Source organism: Natator depressus, chromosome 4 (assembly GCF_965152275.1).
Source record: "Natator depressus isolate rNatDep1 chromosome 4, rNatDep2.hap1, whole genome shotgun sequence".
In the NCBI taxonomy this organism is placed as follows: Eukaryota; Metazoa; Chordata; order Testudines; family Cheloniidae; genus Natator; species Natator depressus.
In genome coordinates this window covers 9,827,644-9,846,001 of record NC_134237.1, presented here as the reverse complement: position 1 = coordinate 9,846,001, position 18,358 = coordinate 9,827,644, and the positions used below count along the sequence as shown (strand labels likewise).

The 18,358-nt window shown below is 46.3% G+C and overlaps 2 protein-coding genes across 3 annotated transcripts in view; one reads left to right on the top strand and one right to left on the bottom strand.

Annotated features, from left to right (window-relative positions):
* HGSNAT (heparan-alpha-glucosaminide N-acetyltransferase) overlaps positions 1-1,771 on the bottom strand; it is a 28,864-nt gene extending 27,093 nt beyond the window's left edge. Inside the window, exon 1 of the mRNA XM_074950371.1 lies at positions 1,669-1,771. Within this exon, the coding sequence (XP_074806472.1) occupies positions 1,669-1,771 (103 nt within the window). The remainder of the gene's footprint in view (positions 1-1,668) is intronic.
* Positions 1,772-1,863: 92 nt separating this feature from the next.
* POMK (protein O-mannose kinase) lies at positions 1,864-12,960 on the top strand. 2 transcript variants are annotated; one of them, XM_074950364.1, is made up of 3 exons: positions 1,864-2,299; positions 3,415-3,722; positions 6,391-12,960. In XM_074950364.1, exons 2-3 carry the CDS (start codon positions 3,435-3,437, stop codon positions 7,162-7,164), a joined length of 1,062 nt encoding a protein of 353 aa, XP_074806465.1. In that variant the 5' UTR covers positions 1,864-2,299; positions 3,415-3,434; the 3' UTR covers positions 7,165-12,960. The 2 variants fall into 2 exon arrangements, with proteins under 2 accessions (XP_074806465.1, XP_074806464.1); XM_074950363.1 differs by having other exon boundaries at positions 1,864-2,314.
* The last annotated feature ends 5,398 nt before the right edge of the window (positions 12,961-18,358 follow it).

Below are 18,358 nucleotides of genomic sequence, written 5' to 3'. Positions count from 1 at the left end.
TTCAGCTCCACGAATAGTAACCTGCAGATTCGGGCCTAGGTGGGGATGATCCCAATGGAGCTCCAGTCTGTGGTGTGCCCAAGCAAAGAGCTTTGTTCTAAACCAGGCAGGCATTTCTAGCTATGAAACATGTTTGGGAGGACAGGAGAATGGAAAACCAACCCCAGCCCAATCCAGGCAAGGGTGGGAGCGCTACTGCAGAGAACAGACAGAGTACCCCTGAAACTGGGGGAGGGACACAGGAAGGTGGTAGGGGAGTGAGAGTGATGGAGAGACTGAGTTGGGGAGAAGAGGGGGCCTGTGTGAGAGAGAGAGAGAGCGAGCACGGAGTGTGAAAGGGCAGTGGGGAGAGTGTGACAGACAAGTAGAGAGAAGGAGGCAGGGGTAGAGGGAAGGGGGGGCAGATGAAGTGATGGGGGAAGACAAGGGGCAGACAAAAGGGTGTGGGTAGGGTGACCAGATAGCAAGTGTGAAAAATTGGGTGGGGTGGGGGGGTAATGGGTGCCTGTATAAGACAAAGCCCTGAATATTGGAACTGTCCCTATAAAACTGGGACATATGGCAACTGCAGGTGTGGGGGAGAAGGAAATAGGGGGCAGACTGGGCAGGAGCAATTCAGCTGGCAGGGCAAGCCAGGCACAGGAGAATGGGGGGCAGGCCAGGCGGGGGGAGCAGACAGGGGTGGAATGAGGGGGAGCAGATCAGGTGGTGGTTCACGCCAGATGGGGGGAAGGAATGGAGAGCAGGGCGGAGTGGGGGGAATGGAGTGGAGGGTGGGGTGGGGGGAGAAGACGGGGGTTTCAGGACAGGCGGGCAGGGGGCTCAGGCTAGGCGGGGAGGAGGGAACAGGAGGGGGGGGGAATCAGGCCAGGCGGGGGGCGGGAGGAGAGGCTCAGGCTGGGGGAGGGAACAGGAGGTAGGCAGGGGAGAAGGGGAATCAGGCCAGGCCAGGCCAGGCGGGGCGGGGGCGGTGTGTGTTCAGGCCACGCAGATGGGAGGCAGGCAGGCGGGGGGGCTCCGGCCACGCAGATGGGTGGGGGGGTTTCAGGCCAAGTGGGAGGGAGGGAGGCAGGGGGGGCCTCAGGGCAGGCAGGCGGGCGGGGGGTTCAGGCCAGGCAGGAGGGGAGCGGCTCAGGCCAGGCCAGGCAGGAAGAGGGGTGGGGTTCAGGCCAGGTGGGAGGGAGGGAGGCAGGCGGGGGGGCCTCAGGCCAGGCAGGCGGGGGGGGGGGGAGGAGGGTTCAGGCCAGGCCAGGAAGGCGGGGGGGGGGCTTCAGGCCAGGCAGGAGGGAGGGAGGGAGGCGGGGAGGGGGGGCTCAGGGCAGTCAGGCGGGAGGAAGGGAGGGAGGCGGGCGGCTCAGGCCAGGCCAGGCAGGAAGCCGCGGGGGAGGGCACGGTTCAGGCCAGGCGGGAGGGGGGCGGCTCAGGCCAGGCCAGGCAGGAAGCCGGGGGGGGGTGTTGTTCAGGCCAAGCGGGAGGGAGGGAGAGAGGGAGGCAGGTGGGGGGGGGGTCAGGCCAGGCGGGGGGGGCCCCTCAGGGCAGTCAGGCGGGAGGGGGGCGGCTCAGGCCAGGCCAGGCAGGAAGCCGGGGGGAGGGCGCGGTTCAGGCCAGGCGGGGGGAAGGGAGGCAGGCGGGGGGGCGCTCAGGCCAGGCAGGCGGGGGGGGCATTACCGTGCGGCTGGGTGAGGCCGGGCGCCAGCAGCGCGGCGCTCAGGGCGGTCACCGCCAGGCAGAGGGTGGCCGAGGGGCGCCATCCCCGGCCGGGCCCCGCCATCCCCGCGCCGCCGGCCGGGACTCCGCTCTCCCGCCCCCAGGGGCTGCGGCTCCCGGCCGGGTCCGGGCCCGGGCTGGCGGCGCCTGCAGAGCCGAGGGCCCCGCCTGCGGGCCCAGCTCCCCCGGGACCGGAGAAGGCTGGGGGCGGGGCAGGGCCCGGGAGCCGGCTGAGGTAAGTCCCGGCCCGGGGGCGGGCGGCTCCTGCCCCGCGAGCGGCACGGCCGGGTTTCGCGGCGGGGCTCGGCGAGGTCTGTGCCGTGCCCGCTCCGATACGCAGCCCCTTCCCTCCCCGGCGCCTGCTCCGGAGTGACACCGGAGTCACACTGGCTCGCTGAGGTGACAGACACGACGATCGGGCCTTACACGCCTCGGCTGGCAATAACAGCCTGTCCAGGGGTACCCTAATGTCAGGCCGTTGCTGAATGGACAGGTCTGGGGCCACCCGCCCCGTGCCAGGCGCTGTACAAACACCATCTCACCTGCTGACAGGAGGCAGAAGCCGGCGGAGAGGAGCCAGAGCCTGTACTGTGTAGGTGCATGCACCGTATGTATCACACAGAAACCCAGAGCCTGTGGGGTGCTGTGAGTGGTCCCCAAGTGCATCTGGCAGGGAAAGGGGTCTGTTTGACCTGGGTAGTGGCCCTCAGTTCGGGGGAAGTGATTTGCCTTTTGCAGTATTGAGGTGACTTGTTAATAAATATTGTCAGGGGAGTTTCAGGTTTAGATTCCTGCACTGGGGTAGTTAAATAGACTTGATGTGGTATTTTGAATGTTTGCAATCTGCCTTTCTCTCTCCCTTGTCTTTCCCGCTATGCTTCATATTGTCACCCCCAGAATTGCAGAGGTGAGAGCAATCTCAGGCACGGACCTGTTCAGACAGCGGCCCTGCCCAAGGCCCCCTTGACCTCCGTGGAATGGGACTCAGCCTAGGTTCAGGGACCTACAAGCAGGCCTAAACATGCTCTGCTCTGTGATTGCTAGGCACAGCCGAGTGCATTTCAGATACAGTTTGATTCTACAGTTCCCTGAATTAATCATTTGAAGTCTAGTCATTTGTTGTTAGTCAGATTCTGCTCTTCTGAGGAACCAACTGACCCTGGATGCTTGGGATTTTAATTTTACTGCCTGTCCCCTGCTCAAGTGGTCTGTGTCCCTATCTTTTTCAATTTCACAGACCCAAGCCTGTCAGCAGTTCTCTGTGTGAAGTAACAGACTGGATGTGGTGGAATACCCCACAGTGCACCAGTACCAAAAGTGGTCTCAGCACTGAGGAATGCTCCCCACCAATATGACAGCAGCAGTCCTTCCTTCTTCCTGCCTCTGCAGCTCTGCTTTCCTCTCCCTGGGTCCATACAGAGCTCCTTCGCTTCCTGGACAAAGCATATTTGTGGACAGGGGCCTATGTTTGTAAAAAAAGGACAGGGGGATGTGGAGGCAGGAGTAGAGCTGGAAGTGCTTTTTTTTTTTTTTTTTTTTTAAATCAGCTGACTCTATTTCACACTGATGGTTTCTCTTTAAATATCTTATGGAGTATTTGGGTGGCTAGAGGGAGAGGGTTTTGCAAAAAGGCCCCCAAACATTTGTCCTCTGTCTTTCCTTGTCACAAAAGAGTGTTGTGTTTACTGGGTTGTTTGTGTATTACAGAGAATGTAGAAGATAGCAACATGGACAAAAAACTCCATTACATTAAAAAAGAGCTGCTCCGAAGGGAAATTCCTCCAGTCTTGTTGGTGCTGCTGCTTCTAGCTGTGCTGCTCCTGAATTTCCTTCTGTACATGCATCTCAACAATTTCTCGGTCACCACTGTGCAGCCTGACGTGGACTCCAGCCTCTGCCCATTTGGGTACTTCAGATTAGGACTATTGAAAAATTGCTCGCCCTGGCTGTCTTGTGAAGCCATAAATACAGAAGTCAGGAAACTGAAGTGTGTTGGTGAAGGGGCTGTGAAAAAGGTTAGTATCATGTTGGGTAGGTGGATCTCCAAGAGGAAAAGTTCACATGGTGTGTTGGCTGATTATCAGTGCATATGCTGCTTCTGGGATAATTGTCTCCACAGTTATGATGACTATAGATGGCATAAACAGAATCCCATAGAGTCAGACTTTGCCTCACTTACACTGAATCGTAAGTTACTCTGCAAGAAGTGGTGCTGAAATCAACAGCGCTGCTTGCGGAGTATGATGCTTCTCAGGGCTGGTCTTCACTAGTGAAGACACGCTCAAATCGATGGGAGATTGCTCTCCCATCGATTTCTGTACTCCACCTCAATGAGAGGCGGAAGCAATGTTGGCAGGAGAGCATCTCCCGTCAACATAGCGTAGTGTGGACTCTGCAGTAAGTAGATCTAAGCTACATCGACTTGAGTTATGTTACTAACTAGGGCTGTCAAGCAATTTAAAAAATTAATCGTGATTAATCGCACTGTTAAACAATAACAGAATTCCATTTATTTAAATTATTTTGATGTTTTCTACATTTTCAAATATACTGATTTCAATTACAACACAGAATACAAAGTGCACAGTGCTCACTTTATATTTATTTTTGATTACAAATATTTGCACTGTAAAAAACAAAAAATAGTATTTTTCAATTCACCTCATACAAGTACTGTATTGCGATCTCTTTAGCATGAAAGTTGAACTTACAAATGTAGAATTATGTACAAAAAAATAACTACATTCAAAAATAAATCAATGTAAAATTTTAGAGCCTACATGTCCACTCAGTCCTACTTCAACCAATCGCTCAGACAAACAAGTTTGGTTACAATTTGCAGGAGATAATGCTGCTGGCTTCTTGTTTACAATGTCACCTGAAAGTGAGAACAGGCATTTACATGGCACTTGTTGTAGCTGGCGTTGCAAGATATTTGTGTGCCAGATGTGCTAAAGATTCATATGTCCCTTTGTGCTTCAACCATCATTCCATAGGACATGCATCCATGCTGATGACGGGATCTGCTCAATAACAATCCAAAGCAGAGCTGACCGACTCGTTCATTTTCATCATCTGAGTCAGATGCCACCATCAGAAGGTTGATTTTCTGTTTTGGTAGTTTGGGTTCTGTATGTAGTTTCCACATCGGAGTGTTGCTCTTTTAAGACTTCTGAAAGCATGCTCCACACCTCGTCCCTCTCAGATTTTGGACAGCACTTCAGATTCTTAAACCTTGGTACCTCCTTTGCGTTTTGTCAAATCTGTAGCGAAAGTGTTTTTAAAATGAACAACATATGCTGGGTCATCATCCAAGACTGCTATAACATGAAATATATGGCAGAATGAGGATAAAACAGAACAGGAGACATACAATTCTCCCCCAAGGAGTTCAGTCCCAAATTTAATTAACACACTCTTTTTTTTAATGAGCATCATCAGCATGGAAGCATGTCCTCTGGAATGGTGGCCGAAGCATGAAGAGGCATATGAATGTTTAGCATATCTGGCACGTAAACACCTTGCAATGCCAGCTACACAAGTGCCATGTGAATGCCTGTTCTCACTTTCAGGTGACATTGTAAATAAGAAGCAGGCAGCAGTATCTCCTGTAAATGTAAACAAACTTCTTGTATTAGTGATTGGCTGAACAAGAAGTAGGACTGAGGGAACTTGTAGGCTCTGAAGTTTTACATTGTTTTGGTTTTGAGTGCAGTTATGTAACAAAAAAAAAAATCTACATTTGTAAGTTACACTTTCACGATAAAGAGATTGCACTACAATACTTGTATGAGGTGAATTGAAAAATACGACTTCTTTTGTCTTTTACAGTGCAAATATTTATAATAAAAAATATATAAAGTGAGCACTGTACACTTCGTATTTTGTGTTGTAATAGAAATCAATATATTTGAAAACGTAGAAAAACATCCAAAATATTGAATACATTTCAATTGGTATTCTGTTGTTTATCAGTAAAAAGAAAAGGAGGACTTGTGGCACCTTAGAGACTAACCAATTTATTGGAGCATGAGCTTTCGAAAGCTCATGCTCAAATAAATTGGTTAGTCTCTAAGGTGCCACAAGTCCTCCTTTTCTTTTTGCGAATACAGACTAACACGGCTGTTACTCTGAAACCTTGTTTATCAGTGCGATTAATCGCAATTAATTTTTTTCAGTTAATTGCGTGAGTTAACTGCGATTAATTGACAGCCCTATTACTAGAGTAACTCAAATTGCATAGCTTAAATCGACCGGCAGCGGTAGTGTAGACAAGCCCTCAGATCGAGTAAGGGTGGCAGGAGAGAGAGTGGTCTGTATAAGATCTCTCTTGTAGACAGTTTGATTTAGTGGCCGATTTGCATTTAATCCAAGTCATACGCTCATGAGGGGAGCACAAGAGATCAGTAAATACTATATGCAGGAATTACCATGTCAGTGCTGTGCAGCTAGCAGTAACTCCACTGTAACATGTAGGTGTATACAAAGACTCACCTAACAACTTCAGTAGCAGTTAAAGTCTAGTTTGTAATTGTGTAACTTGTTCATTTAACAGCATTGTGTCTCGTGAATGCATAGCTTGCAATCTTGTGGCTATTTCATTACCTGCAGGTCCATAATACCTTCTGCTGATCAGTAGGAAAAGGTTCCAAATGTTTTGTTTGTCTCTTGCTCTGTTTTTAGGTCTTTCTTTCTGAATGGAAGGAAAACAAAGTATCCCTTTCCCAGCTCGCCAACTCAGAGCTGGAGGAAGATTTTCTTCATGGACTGAAGATGCTGAAGTCTCTCCAGAGCAAGTATGTTGTCAGACTGCTTGGCTATTGCGAGAAGCAGTTCACAATCCTTACCCAGTATCACCCATTAGGCTCCCTGAAGAACCTGAATAAAATGCTGGACCTTCCCAAATATAAAGGCTTGAATACTTGGCATCGCAGATTCATGCTCGCAATCGACTATGTGAGCATCATTCATTATTTGCACAACAGTCCTTTGGGCACCTTAGTAATGTGTGATTCCAATGACTTGGACAAGGTGTTATCGCAGTATCTGCTGACAAGTGACTTTCACGTTCTAGTGAATGACTTGGATGCCTTGCCTCTTGTGAACAAGAGCACTGGCAGGCTGGTGAAGTGTGGCCATCGGGAGCTCCAAGGCGAGTTTGTAGCTCCTGAACAGCTCTGGCCCTATGGGGACGAGGTGCCATTTGAAGACGACCTCATGCCTCCATATGACGAGAAGACGGACATATGGAAAATTCCTGATGTCTCCAATTTTTTCTTGGGGCACGTTGAAGGAAGTGATATTGTCAGGTTCCATTTGTTCGACATCCATGCAGCATGTAAGAAGAAGAACCCAGCTGAAAGGCCTTCCGCCCAGATGGTCATGGACACATACAGGAAAATTTTAACATTGCTGCTCAGAGAGGCTGCTATGCCTGGTACCAGGGAAATGTTATAAATAACTTTAAGAAGACATACATGTACTTTGATTTTATGTCCTTTTATTTATTTAGCACCCACAGGGTGCTAGGTCCTTTACAAACTGGTAACAGGACAAGGTCCCTACCCAAAGAACAAAGGAGACAAAATTTACACTAGTGATGGTTTGAAAAATGGTAAATCTGTTTCATGAAAAAAATTGAAATGTTTTGACCAAAAAACTCCAATTTTGAGGGGTTTTAGTTTTTTTGGTATCTCTCCCTCTCCCTTTTTCTTTTTTGCCACTGGATGAGGAGGGGCAGGAAAGGACGATAAAGCAGGGTGGTATTTTTGGTTTTGAAAAACAAACTTTTTAAAAAAAAATTTGAATCAAAACATTTGAAAATTTTTTTTAAAAATTCTGCCTTTTTTTTTTTTTTTAAGGCCAGTTTTTGTCAAAAAATGGCTTGAATGAAAAATTTCATCCAGCTCTAATTTACACCTGGAGGATTGGAGAAAGGAGAACAACAAATAAGCAAAGTATCCAGATGAGAGAGACATATTCCTTATTAGCTCCGTGCCAATTCCATACCACTAGCTTGTCTAAACAGTGTCCTCCTCCTCTCCTTTGCACCTTCCTCTCTCCAGTCATTGGGGGCTGTTCTAATGGCCAGCCAGCACCGTGCGGTACTGAACAGATCTCCCTAGTGGAGGCACAGTAGGCTGGTGTCCAGCTGTTTACTGGGGCAGGGGCTTGTCATGGCTGGCCAGATACCTGCCTCCTAAGCAGCTCCCATCTCCCTGGAGATGTGGTATGTCAGTCTCTCTAGGCTTAACTGGAGGTAGGAGCAAGAGCCTGTCTTCAAGGCTCCCCTTGTTCAGAGCAGCTTGCTGGCTCTGCCTTCTTCTGCCTGGGGGACATGGGTGATTTCTGGCTCCAGCTGAATAGGATGGGGGACCGGGGAAGCCCATCCTGTCGGCTTTACTGTCATCTTTCTGTCTGTGGGCCCAATTGCTATTGTTCCAGCTCCCACAAGCACACTAGGCAATTCAGACATACAAACATTACAGGTGTCTGCCCAAAAGAGATTGCAGTCCACAAAGTCAACATACTGACAAAGGAGCTGCAAACACACTGCCTTGATTTTCAAACCATTGCCCACTTACCAATTATATTCTCATAAAGGCCCTTTGGAGAAAGAGCATTGTTTTCCCACTGCTGTGTGAAGTGACTAGCACACTGCATACACAATCATCATTTTTCTCAGATAACTTCATTCCACTGAGATTTTGCTAGTTTGTGCAGATTAGAAACTCCCTCTCTTCCCCCTGTACCCCAGAAAAATCCCACCACCTTCAGAGTAGAAATGAAGTACTATCTCTTTGCATTCACTTTTCCATGACAGTGTCCTAATAACCCAATGGGCAGTTGGTGTTAACAATGGAAAACGATCTCTTCCTTATACACTCAAGTAGTATAATTAAAGGAAGGGCTGGAAAATACAAATCCTTCTGTATTTTGCATACAGAATTCTCTTGAGGGCCTGATCCAAAGCCCATTGAAGTCAATAGAAAGTCTTCTTTGGCTTCATAGAGCTTTGGATCAGGTTTTTAGTGCCCAGATTCCATGGTTATGGGCTTGATATAAATACCTGGACAGAGCATTATCAGGGAACAGAAATGCCTTACTACAGCAGCAGAATTTGTTTTCAGCAATTCAGTTATGCCCACACTGCTTCAACGGGCATGTTGAACATATGTAGAGTATTAATGATGTCAGATGGACTTTACAGTTATGTACCTCATGACTTTAGTTTTCTGTGGATTATACTTTCAAATACCTAGGAGTAGGCTGGAGTAACTGCCATGTTGTTTTGAGTTCGGATACAACCTGTGGCAGAGGAGATACACACTGTACTCCCTCTTGGAGAGTTTACTTTTGTTCCTTCTTGTTTTGCTCTTCTCCTTTAATCTAAAACAAGCCTGAAAATGTACGGCTGATTTTTGGTTTAGAACAACATACCCCACACACTGTGTGTGGGGATCTCTGAGTCAGATTGACAGCTAATTGTTTGCTCACCAGCTGAAAATATAGCTTCCAAATATTTAAATTTTAAAAAGTGGGAGCAGAGATCTTGTATTGGTGATATTGGTGGCCATTCTCCTGGTTAATTGTGATCATGTGCGGACAGATTAGCATGACTGTTTAGTAAGACACAGTCTGCCTGTCATGGAGGCTTGTGATTTATAGCTTCTAGCCTAGCCAGCTAAGATGCAAGAGAAGTTATCTTCTGTGGACGCCTACGAGTATTATGTTGCTATGTTGACACCAGATGTAAAAATCTTGCTTATAAATGGGAAAGCTTTTCTTCAAATGGCTATGTTATAGTTGCTCTCATCTTGTGCTAGTGTCTCTTTTAAGGAGGTCTGCCTTGTTATTTTCATTTCTTTGATTATCCATGTTCAGTTTGGCTTGTTACATTATATGGATTTTGTCATGTGCCCCTATTCCCCCAACCTACTCATCAGCACCCCTCAGAAGCCTCCTCATTGCTCCGCCGCGAAGGAAGCAGGGGGCAAAGATCATAAACCAAGATTTTCAAAAGGGACTTGGGATTTTTGGATGTCTCACATCTTTCACCATTCTCAATTTAAAACATCTTAAGGGAGCCTGATTTAAAAGAATGCAAAGCAGCAATGGTATTTAAAAGAATGCAAAACAGCAATGGTTGATTCCTATGGGACTGCTTACAGAGTAAGGGGATACTCAATGTGAGTAAAGGTATAAGGATCTGCTCCTGTATTAACTATATTGATCCGAGTTAAATAGCTTTCATTTTAGTCGGGTATGAAGGAAAGCTGGATGTGGTGTGTAAAAGCCGGACACAGAGTTTTAACTGCACACCAATAAGTTTATTGTACAGTTAAATGGGATTGCAAGAAATATAAATGTATGATGACTATAAAATAGACACGTTATACATCTGCTGTAAAAAGAGACCAAAAAACTGTCAGGTTTGTTATACTGAGCTTTCGGTAAGGACCAGAGTCTGTCCTCCTCAATCATGTTGCACAGTATCTTACTCTGCAAACAGCCATATTGGTTTCACAGAGTGAGGGGGACAGATTCTGTCCCTAAAATACCATTTTGCCTTGGAAACTTCAAGATTCATTAGTGGATGAGGCCATCAAAGTCTCTGATTTTGGTTACAACTTAAATATGAGGTATTTGTACACACTGACTCCAGGACCCAGAGCCATCCTCTCCACTGCCTCCCACTGGGCCTTAAAGTTTTCTGCCAGTGTTTTTCATTTGAAGTAGAGCACCAGTGATGAATTAAACCTAGTTTGAATGTGGTATTGTGTGTTTAAAAAATAAAAATCCTTGTGTAGAATGTTTCCTGCTATTCTATGTGGAAACACTAGGTGGCAGTGTGAAATACCATTTAACTTCAATTGTGTGCAGTTGCACAGTGACTGAATAACTTGCACCTTAGGCCCTGGAGCCCCCTAGCCCTTCATCCAGTAGTTTGTGCATAAACTGCCTCTTAATTCCTTGGCAGGGCTTATAATGTTCGGGTTAGTGGAATCCTTAATTACAGTGGGTGAGTAAATCACATGGGGCAGGTTTCAATGTGTAAATTACTTCATTGGGAAAACTTGTGGGATGAGTGTAAATGAAGCGGTTCCCCCTGGGAGCGGTGCACTCAGTACAGAATAGCCTATTGTCTTTGCTGTGTCACATTAACCCCTTTACTGTGTACCTCTGGGACAATGCACAGCCCATGGCATGGTGCAGTCCAACAGCCAGCAAGGACATATGGGGGTACCTAGTGAACATACAGCTGGATGGAGAAGCTGTGGAAAGTTGTACATACGCAGGATTTTGCTTTTTTGTAAGGAAGAGCCCTTGTGCTGTGCTGTGCTGTTAACACCTCAGCGGCAGGCTTTGCTTTTCATCCCTTCATGTGCAAATCTTCAAATAAGCTTAGAAGCCACCAGCACAGCTGCTAGAGCCTAGGGCGTGCCTTCCCCAATATGCCAGATATGGAGAATGTCCCTTTGGTGGAGAGCTCTTGGTCACTTGGGCAGACAAGAAAGTCCCAGTCTTCTCCTGGGCCAGGGAGCAGATCCACTCTGCCACCTTTAATCATTTGATCCAGGTCTGTGTTGAATAGTCCCTCCATTCCCACCAAGGGGCGAGCTGCTATAGAAAATACCCAGGACATAGGTGAGAGTCACCTAGACAACCCCAGCTTGTGCCCCAGAGCTGCTGGCCATCTTGGATGAGACATTCTCTGCCAGGACCCCATCTGCTGTATTTGGGGTACAATTTATACCACAGTGCATGTGAGGAGAATGACTGGCAGGGCAGAGGGAAGGATTCTGAATGAACTACTGCCCCTTTCTGTCTCCATAGAAGCACCCAATGCCTATACAGTCTGTCTGGTTGGCAAAGTACACGGAGCCAGGTTCCGACTGTCCGCAGGTTCATCTGTGTCCATGGTCTGATAGGGGGTATTTCCATTGACTGCAGAGGGCTTTGAAGCAGACTGTAGATAGACAATCTCTATAGCTACCAGCACATTTTTATTTTTATAGAAGCTAGAACAGCTGTTTCCATGTCCCATCAACTTTCACACAGAGTTGAATAAAAACTGAGAAAGCAAGGTAGGATATGGCCCCATTTCATTCACTGGAGGCATTTTGTTAGCTGAAGTAATTTTAAAGTCCATGTTCCTCTGCATTTAATGACACAATAACTATTAATCAGTATCAAAAGTTCACAGTGTGAGAGGGGCACATACTTAGTAGCTTGTGTAGGCTGAGCTCATTGCACAGCCCAGGGGCGCCCTGCATCCCTCCCAATAAGCCCCCTCTGCTCCCCCTCTATTTCAGGGACTCCATGCAACTCCCCCCAGTCTCCCCTCTGCCAGCAGCCTCTGTGTGCCCCCGTTCCCACCTTCCTCCATTCCGCCCTTTCCCAATGGTGGGCTCTGTCTGATTCCTCTTTCCCCCACAAGACAGTGGCACTGTGTGGCCCCCTTCTGCCATCTCCCTACACCAGGGCCTCCGTGTTCCTCCACACCCCACCAGCAGTTCTGTGTGCATGCCCATTCCCCCCAATACCCCTTCCCCATATGCTAGGAGGGGCTCTATCTGCCCCCCAGTTCTCCATCCCCCAATCTCCTCTCTACCAGGAGTTGCATGTCCCACCTTTCCCCGTCCCAAGCCAGGAGATGTGTGTATGGCCCCCTTTTCTGCATGTGCCCCATCATTATTATTTCTTTTCTTGCTGACGGGAGACAAGTTATTCAGGGTTTCAGCATGTTAAACTGTATTGGGCGGATAGGCAGAGCTGAGGTAGGAGCATTATTAAACTGGAGAGTGTTAATGGGTACTATCAGCTGGTTATTGGATCTACAGACAATTGATGAAGTTGTTGTTCTGCTAAAGACATGCCAGGGGCTCCATGTCCCCCATTTCCCTCTTTTTGGTTTTCTGATTTTCCCCCAAATCAATAGGATTCTGCCTACTGATGCCTAGAACATTGCCTGATATTTTGGGATTGATTGGATGTGGCATTCAGTAGTAACCATATTACAGACAGAGAAATGCTGTCAAGTTGAGTGAAAGACCTTGCTAGTTCACCCAATAAAGCAAACCACAGATTATCTCTATGAAACAGAGGCTGTGGTGTTTCCGAGGTACTATAATTATTACATGTTTGGCAGAATGCAATCATATACAGAATCTATCTTTATGGCCGAAGTGTCTTACCAAGAGCTAAGAGTCCATGGGAACAAGAAAGCTTGAGGCAGAAACATCTCTTTACATTAAATAAAGCATACATTTGAGGTTTCCATCATAACAAATTATACGCTATGTGGGGCTTTTAACAAAAATGACTTTATGGTTTTATTCTAACTGAAATACCATATACTTGCAGTAACCATATGATTTTCAAAAAAAAAATCACTCTGTGTTCTGATGTCTATAACCCAGTATTATTCAGGATGAAATTGTGGGTATATTTACATTGCAGTGATGCTTATAAATGGTTCAGGGTTTCCCACAAGCAGTTTAGCTTCAGGTTACTCAAACTCAATAAGAAATTCACTGCACACAAGGGATCTTTGATATATTCTTCAAATTAAGTTTTATAGACTTTTGCCAAGATTTTCAAAAACAAGAGCTTAAAAAGTTAGACTCCAAAGTCCATATTTTGAACTCTTAAGAACTGGCTTTTCAAAACTGCAGAGCGTTCACTAGATTTGCTGGTATAGCTCATTCCAGACCCTCAGAGCAAAATATTGGTAAAAGTCCATTTTTGCTGATATAACTGCGTCTATGCTAAGGGTTTTTGCCAACACAGCTAAATCACTTGGGGATCACACACCAAGCCAATATAGCTATGCCAGCAAAAGTCTGAAGTGTAGACCTGACTCAACTCCCCCTGAAGTCAGCAAGAGTACTTCCATCCAAGTTAATGGGAGTTGGCTCTCATTTTTTAAAATATTGATCATAGAAATGTAGGGCTGGAAGAGACCTCGAGAAGTCATCTAATCCAGCTCCCGACGCTGAGGCAGGGGCAAGGAAACCTCGGCCATCTCTGACAGGCGTTTGTCCAACCTGTTCTTCAAAACCTCCAGTGATGGGGATTCCCCAACCTCCCTTGGAAGCCTGTTCCAGAGCTTAACTAGCCTTGTAGTTAGAAAGATTTCCCTAGTATCCAACCTCAATCTCCCTTGCTGCCAATTAAGCCCATTACTTCTCCCTCCCATCAGTTTACAGCATCTTCACCAGAAGCGCTACAGTAGCGCAGGTGCATTGGTGCAGCTGTGCTGCTGTAGTTGCTATAGTGAGGACACAGCCTGTGTCCTCACTGGGGCTGCACTCCCCAACATGTGTTAGTAGGACTTGTAGGGGCATATCCCATAGTGCTTTGTGCTACCGTAAACTGAGCTACTATGATTTTTTTCTAGTGAATTGTGGGAGAACTGGTCTATCCTGGGCACACAGGGGGAGTTATGGGAAGGCACTAGAGGAATATCAGCATCCTCCCTGCAAAGTGGACTCGTTGTTATACCAATAAAATAAAAACCAGCAGGATCTTATTAAAGGGAAAAAGGCAAAATACCACATTTATTGTGAATACAGAAAGAATCATAGTAAGCAGTTAGTTATGGCTATAACATTCCATTCAATCTCATATTTATTCACACATTCATTCCTACACACACACACACACAGGTTCTGCAAGGTTGTTATCATAGTTACCAGCCTTAGAGTTGCTCATGCCAAGCCACTGGCCAGGTGGCCTGGACATGAGGAGGGAGCAGGGCCTTGTCACATGCACATCTGATGCTCCTGGAAGTTGGTTTGCAGAATCAGACCCCAAAGTTCTCACTTTTTAGAGTCTATTTTTATAGGAATTTCTTCCTATGCCAGTCTATGGGAATTGCTTCATCATGCTGTTGCTGAATCAATCAGCAGATAGCACATTCCTGATGGCTCCGTGCTGCTAGATGTTATCTTGTTCTTTGGTTCTCCCATTCTTGAGGCTGTTGGGTGGATTCCAGTCTGCCCTCTGGGGGTCCTCTGGTTATTTCCACTTGACGCCTTCTTCAGCCAATGGACACTGGATTCTTAGGCTGGCACCTCCCCGATCATTCAGTTATTATCCACACCAAGCATCCATCCACATACATCCTCTATCTCTATTTTAATCACAATTGTTAATACAACAAAAGGGCGGGGAGTCTCTGGGTGTTGTTTCTGTTGTTACAGAGTATTGCTTTGAGTCTCTCTCTCTGTGAATTGCTTTGAGAACAGACTCTGTCTTAGAATGTACTAACACAATTAGCAGCTTGCAAGTTTCACACATAGAGGGAGAGAAACAGTACCAAAAACCAAGAGACCTCTTAATTAGTAATACCCTGGAATTTAAACTATGGGGAATCAAACTCATTTGTGATTTTAATACAGAACTTCTTTAATATGATCCAACATCGTTACCATCCTGAATGAAAGTACCCAGGCTCTAATCCACCCCCTACCTGGGCCAGTTAGCCCAGGCTGAAAGCACCACCACATGCAGATGAGAGGATTTTGTGTGTGGATGGTGGGGTGGGCAACAGCTGAGCAGGAGCTCTGGTTAACTCTGTGGTGAAGACAGGCTCAGTAAGATCTACAGATAGAAAGTACTATATAAGAGCAAGGGTTGTGTGTTTTGGTTTTAAATGTGAATTAAATCTGTTCAGCTCTGCCTGCTTCAGAGCTGTGCATGAATGAAAAATGACATCTCCCCCTATTGAAAATGGTTTGGCCTTGCAGCATGGTGCTGTGCTTCAAGGCAAAGTATTGGGTTGTCACATTGTATTTTCCAACAGTCATAACTTTGCACGGTAGAAATGTTTTGTCTTTTTCTGCAAACAAGGTTATTGTACTGAGAACATGATCAATTTAAATCTTATTACTTGTGTGACAGATATGGCAATTTCCTACAATATCGTTAAAAGACTGTATCATATTAAGTCTGTGTCTTATGGGCCAGGAATTGCTTGCAGCCTCTTTAGGGGGAAGATGTGAAACCTGGAAGTTCAAAAGACTACATTGAAAATGTGCCAGACAGGTGTAGACTTCTGGTGCAATAAGTGTTAAGTGGATTTCCTGGGGAATCCCGAGGGTGATCTTAATGCAAATTCCCTAACTCCAATTATGCAAAACCTTAGCCTTTTGAAGTTCTGAGGAGAGGATTATTATTTGCTGATTACTTCTTACAGGAGGTTCAAGCTGTATAAAGAAACAGCTGATCTGCCTAGTCTCTCTTCTGGTCATGGATGTAAAACGGATGAACTTGTAACCACAGGGAAAGCCCAGTTTTGGGTTTTGAAGGACTAAAACTTAGGCTGAAGTTGGAGGTGACCTCTGGTATGCTTTTTTAGCATGTGTGTAGGTTCTAATGTTTTCTCTGTAATAATTTTATCTTAATAAATATGCTTGCTTAGAAAGGGCTGTGTGGGAATTTATAACTGTGTGCAGTACACTTGGTCATAGCCCTTGGAGAGAAAGCAAAGCCCAGGCCCTGGCCTTTTTAGGCAGTCTGGCTTGCTGGGGATACCACAGCGTAAAGCCAGATACTGATGGGGAGAGCCACATGAATGTTGATCCATGCCTCCCAAAAGTCTTACTAAAATCAAAGTATATCATATCTAGTGCTTCCCACCCATCCACTAGGTCAGTAACCCTATAGAAGGAAATTAAGGTGGTTTGGCTTGATTTGTTCTTGACAAATCCATGCTGACTATTCCTTATAACCCTACTATCCTCCAGCTGCTTATAAATTGATTAACAATTTGCTCCAGTATCTTTCCAGGTATTAAAGTTAGGCAGACTCATCTATAATATGTCTGTTAATATGGCTAAATTAAACGTATACATCTGGAAACAAAGAATGCAGGCCATACTTACAGGATGGCGGACTCTATCCTGGGAAGCAATGACTCTAAAAGAGGTTTGGGGGTTATAGTGGATAATCAGCTGTACATGAGCTCCGGGTGTAACACTGTGGCCAAGAGCTAATGCAATCGTAGAATGCCTAAACAGGGGAGTCTCGAGTAGGAGTAGATAGATTACTTTACCTCTGTATTTTGCAAGGGTGTGACTGCTGCTGGAACACTGTTTCCAGTTCTGGTACCCACAATTCAAGAAGGATGCTCATAAATTGGAGAGGGTTCAGAGAAGAGCCATGAGAATAATTAAAGAATTAGAAAATATTTCTTATAGCGACAGACTCAAGGAGCTCAATCTATTTATCTTAACAAAGAGAAGGTTAGGGGTGACTTGATTACTATCTACACAGGGAATAAATATTTAATAATGGGCTCTTCAGTCTAGCAGAGAAAGGTCTAACGGATCAAATGGCTACAAGTTAAAGCTAGACAAATTCAGATTGAAAATAAGGTGTACATTTTTAACAGTGAGGGTAATTAATCACTGGAACAATTTACCAATGCGTGTGTTAGATTCTCCCTAACTGACAATTTTTAAATCAAGATTGGATTATTTTTCTAAAAGATGTGCTCTAGAAATTATTTTGTGACAGTTCCATGGCCTGTGTTATACAGGAAGTCAGACGAGATCCGAGATTCTCAATCTGTGGTCCGCAAGCTCTATTCAGGTGGTCCGTGGATAGTTCCCTCTAAGGTGCGCGTCTGGGCGGCCGCACACAAGAGAATGAAGGGCCACCCACATAATTAAGTGCCTGGACCCTGGAGAAGATGCACATGTAAGGTGAGGTGGTGGCCTTGGGGGGAATAGGGGTTACATGGGAGGGGGCAGTGGGGTGAGAAGAGGGGGTGGGGGGAATTTGGGACGTGCAGGGCTGTGGTGGCCAGAGAAAAAGGTGACTTTCCCCAGCTCAGGGGCTGCTGTGGCGGGGGAGAGAGCCCCCTCCTTCCCAGCCCCAGCTCGGGGGCTGCCATGGTGGGGGAAAGGGCACATCCATCACATTAGAAAGGTAAGACTACTGATATTAAAAGATAAGTTGTGTGCTTTTATTTGTAGAACAAAAAAAGTTTATTAAGTTTTTTTATATATAGCGCTTTTATCCAAAGCACTTTACAATAGTTAGCTAACAGTACAAACAACATTTGGAAAGATCATTAAGTGGTCTGCCAAGACCCTCAGCAATTTTCAAGCGGTCCAAAAAAAAAGTTTGAGAACCACTGGACTAGGTGATCATAAAAGATTAGGGTTGGAAGAGACCTCAGGAGATCATCTAGTCCAACCCCCTGCTCAAAGCAGGACCAACCCCAACTAAATCATCCCAGCCAGGGCTTTGTCAAGCTGAGCCTTAAAAACCTCTAAGGAAGGAGATTCCACCACTTCCCTAGGTAACCTGTTCCAGTGCTTCACCACCCTCCTAGTGAAATCGTGTTTCCTGATATCCAACCTAGACCTCCCTCACTGCAACTTGAAACCATTGCTCCTTGTTCTGTCATCTGCCACCACTGAGAACAGCCGAGCTCCATCCCCTTTGGAACCCCCCTTCAGGTACTGAAGGCTGCTATCAAATCCCCCCTCATTCTTCTCTTCTGCGGACTAAACAAGCCTAGTTCCCTCAGCCTCTCCTCGTAAGTCACGTGCCCCAGCCCGCTCATCATTTCTGTTGCCCTCCGCTGGACTCTCTCCAATTTGTCCACATCCCTTCTGTAGTGGGTGGCCCAAAA

What these genes read in the sequence shown, in the direction of transcription:
- POMK (XM_074950363.1), top strand. An exon ending in GTGAAGGGGCTGTGAAAAAG is followed by an intron (nt 3,723 to 6,390) that starts GTTAGTATCATG and finishes CTCTGTTTTTAG; the next exon opens with GTCTTTCTTTCTGAATGGAA.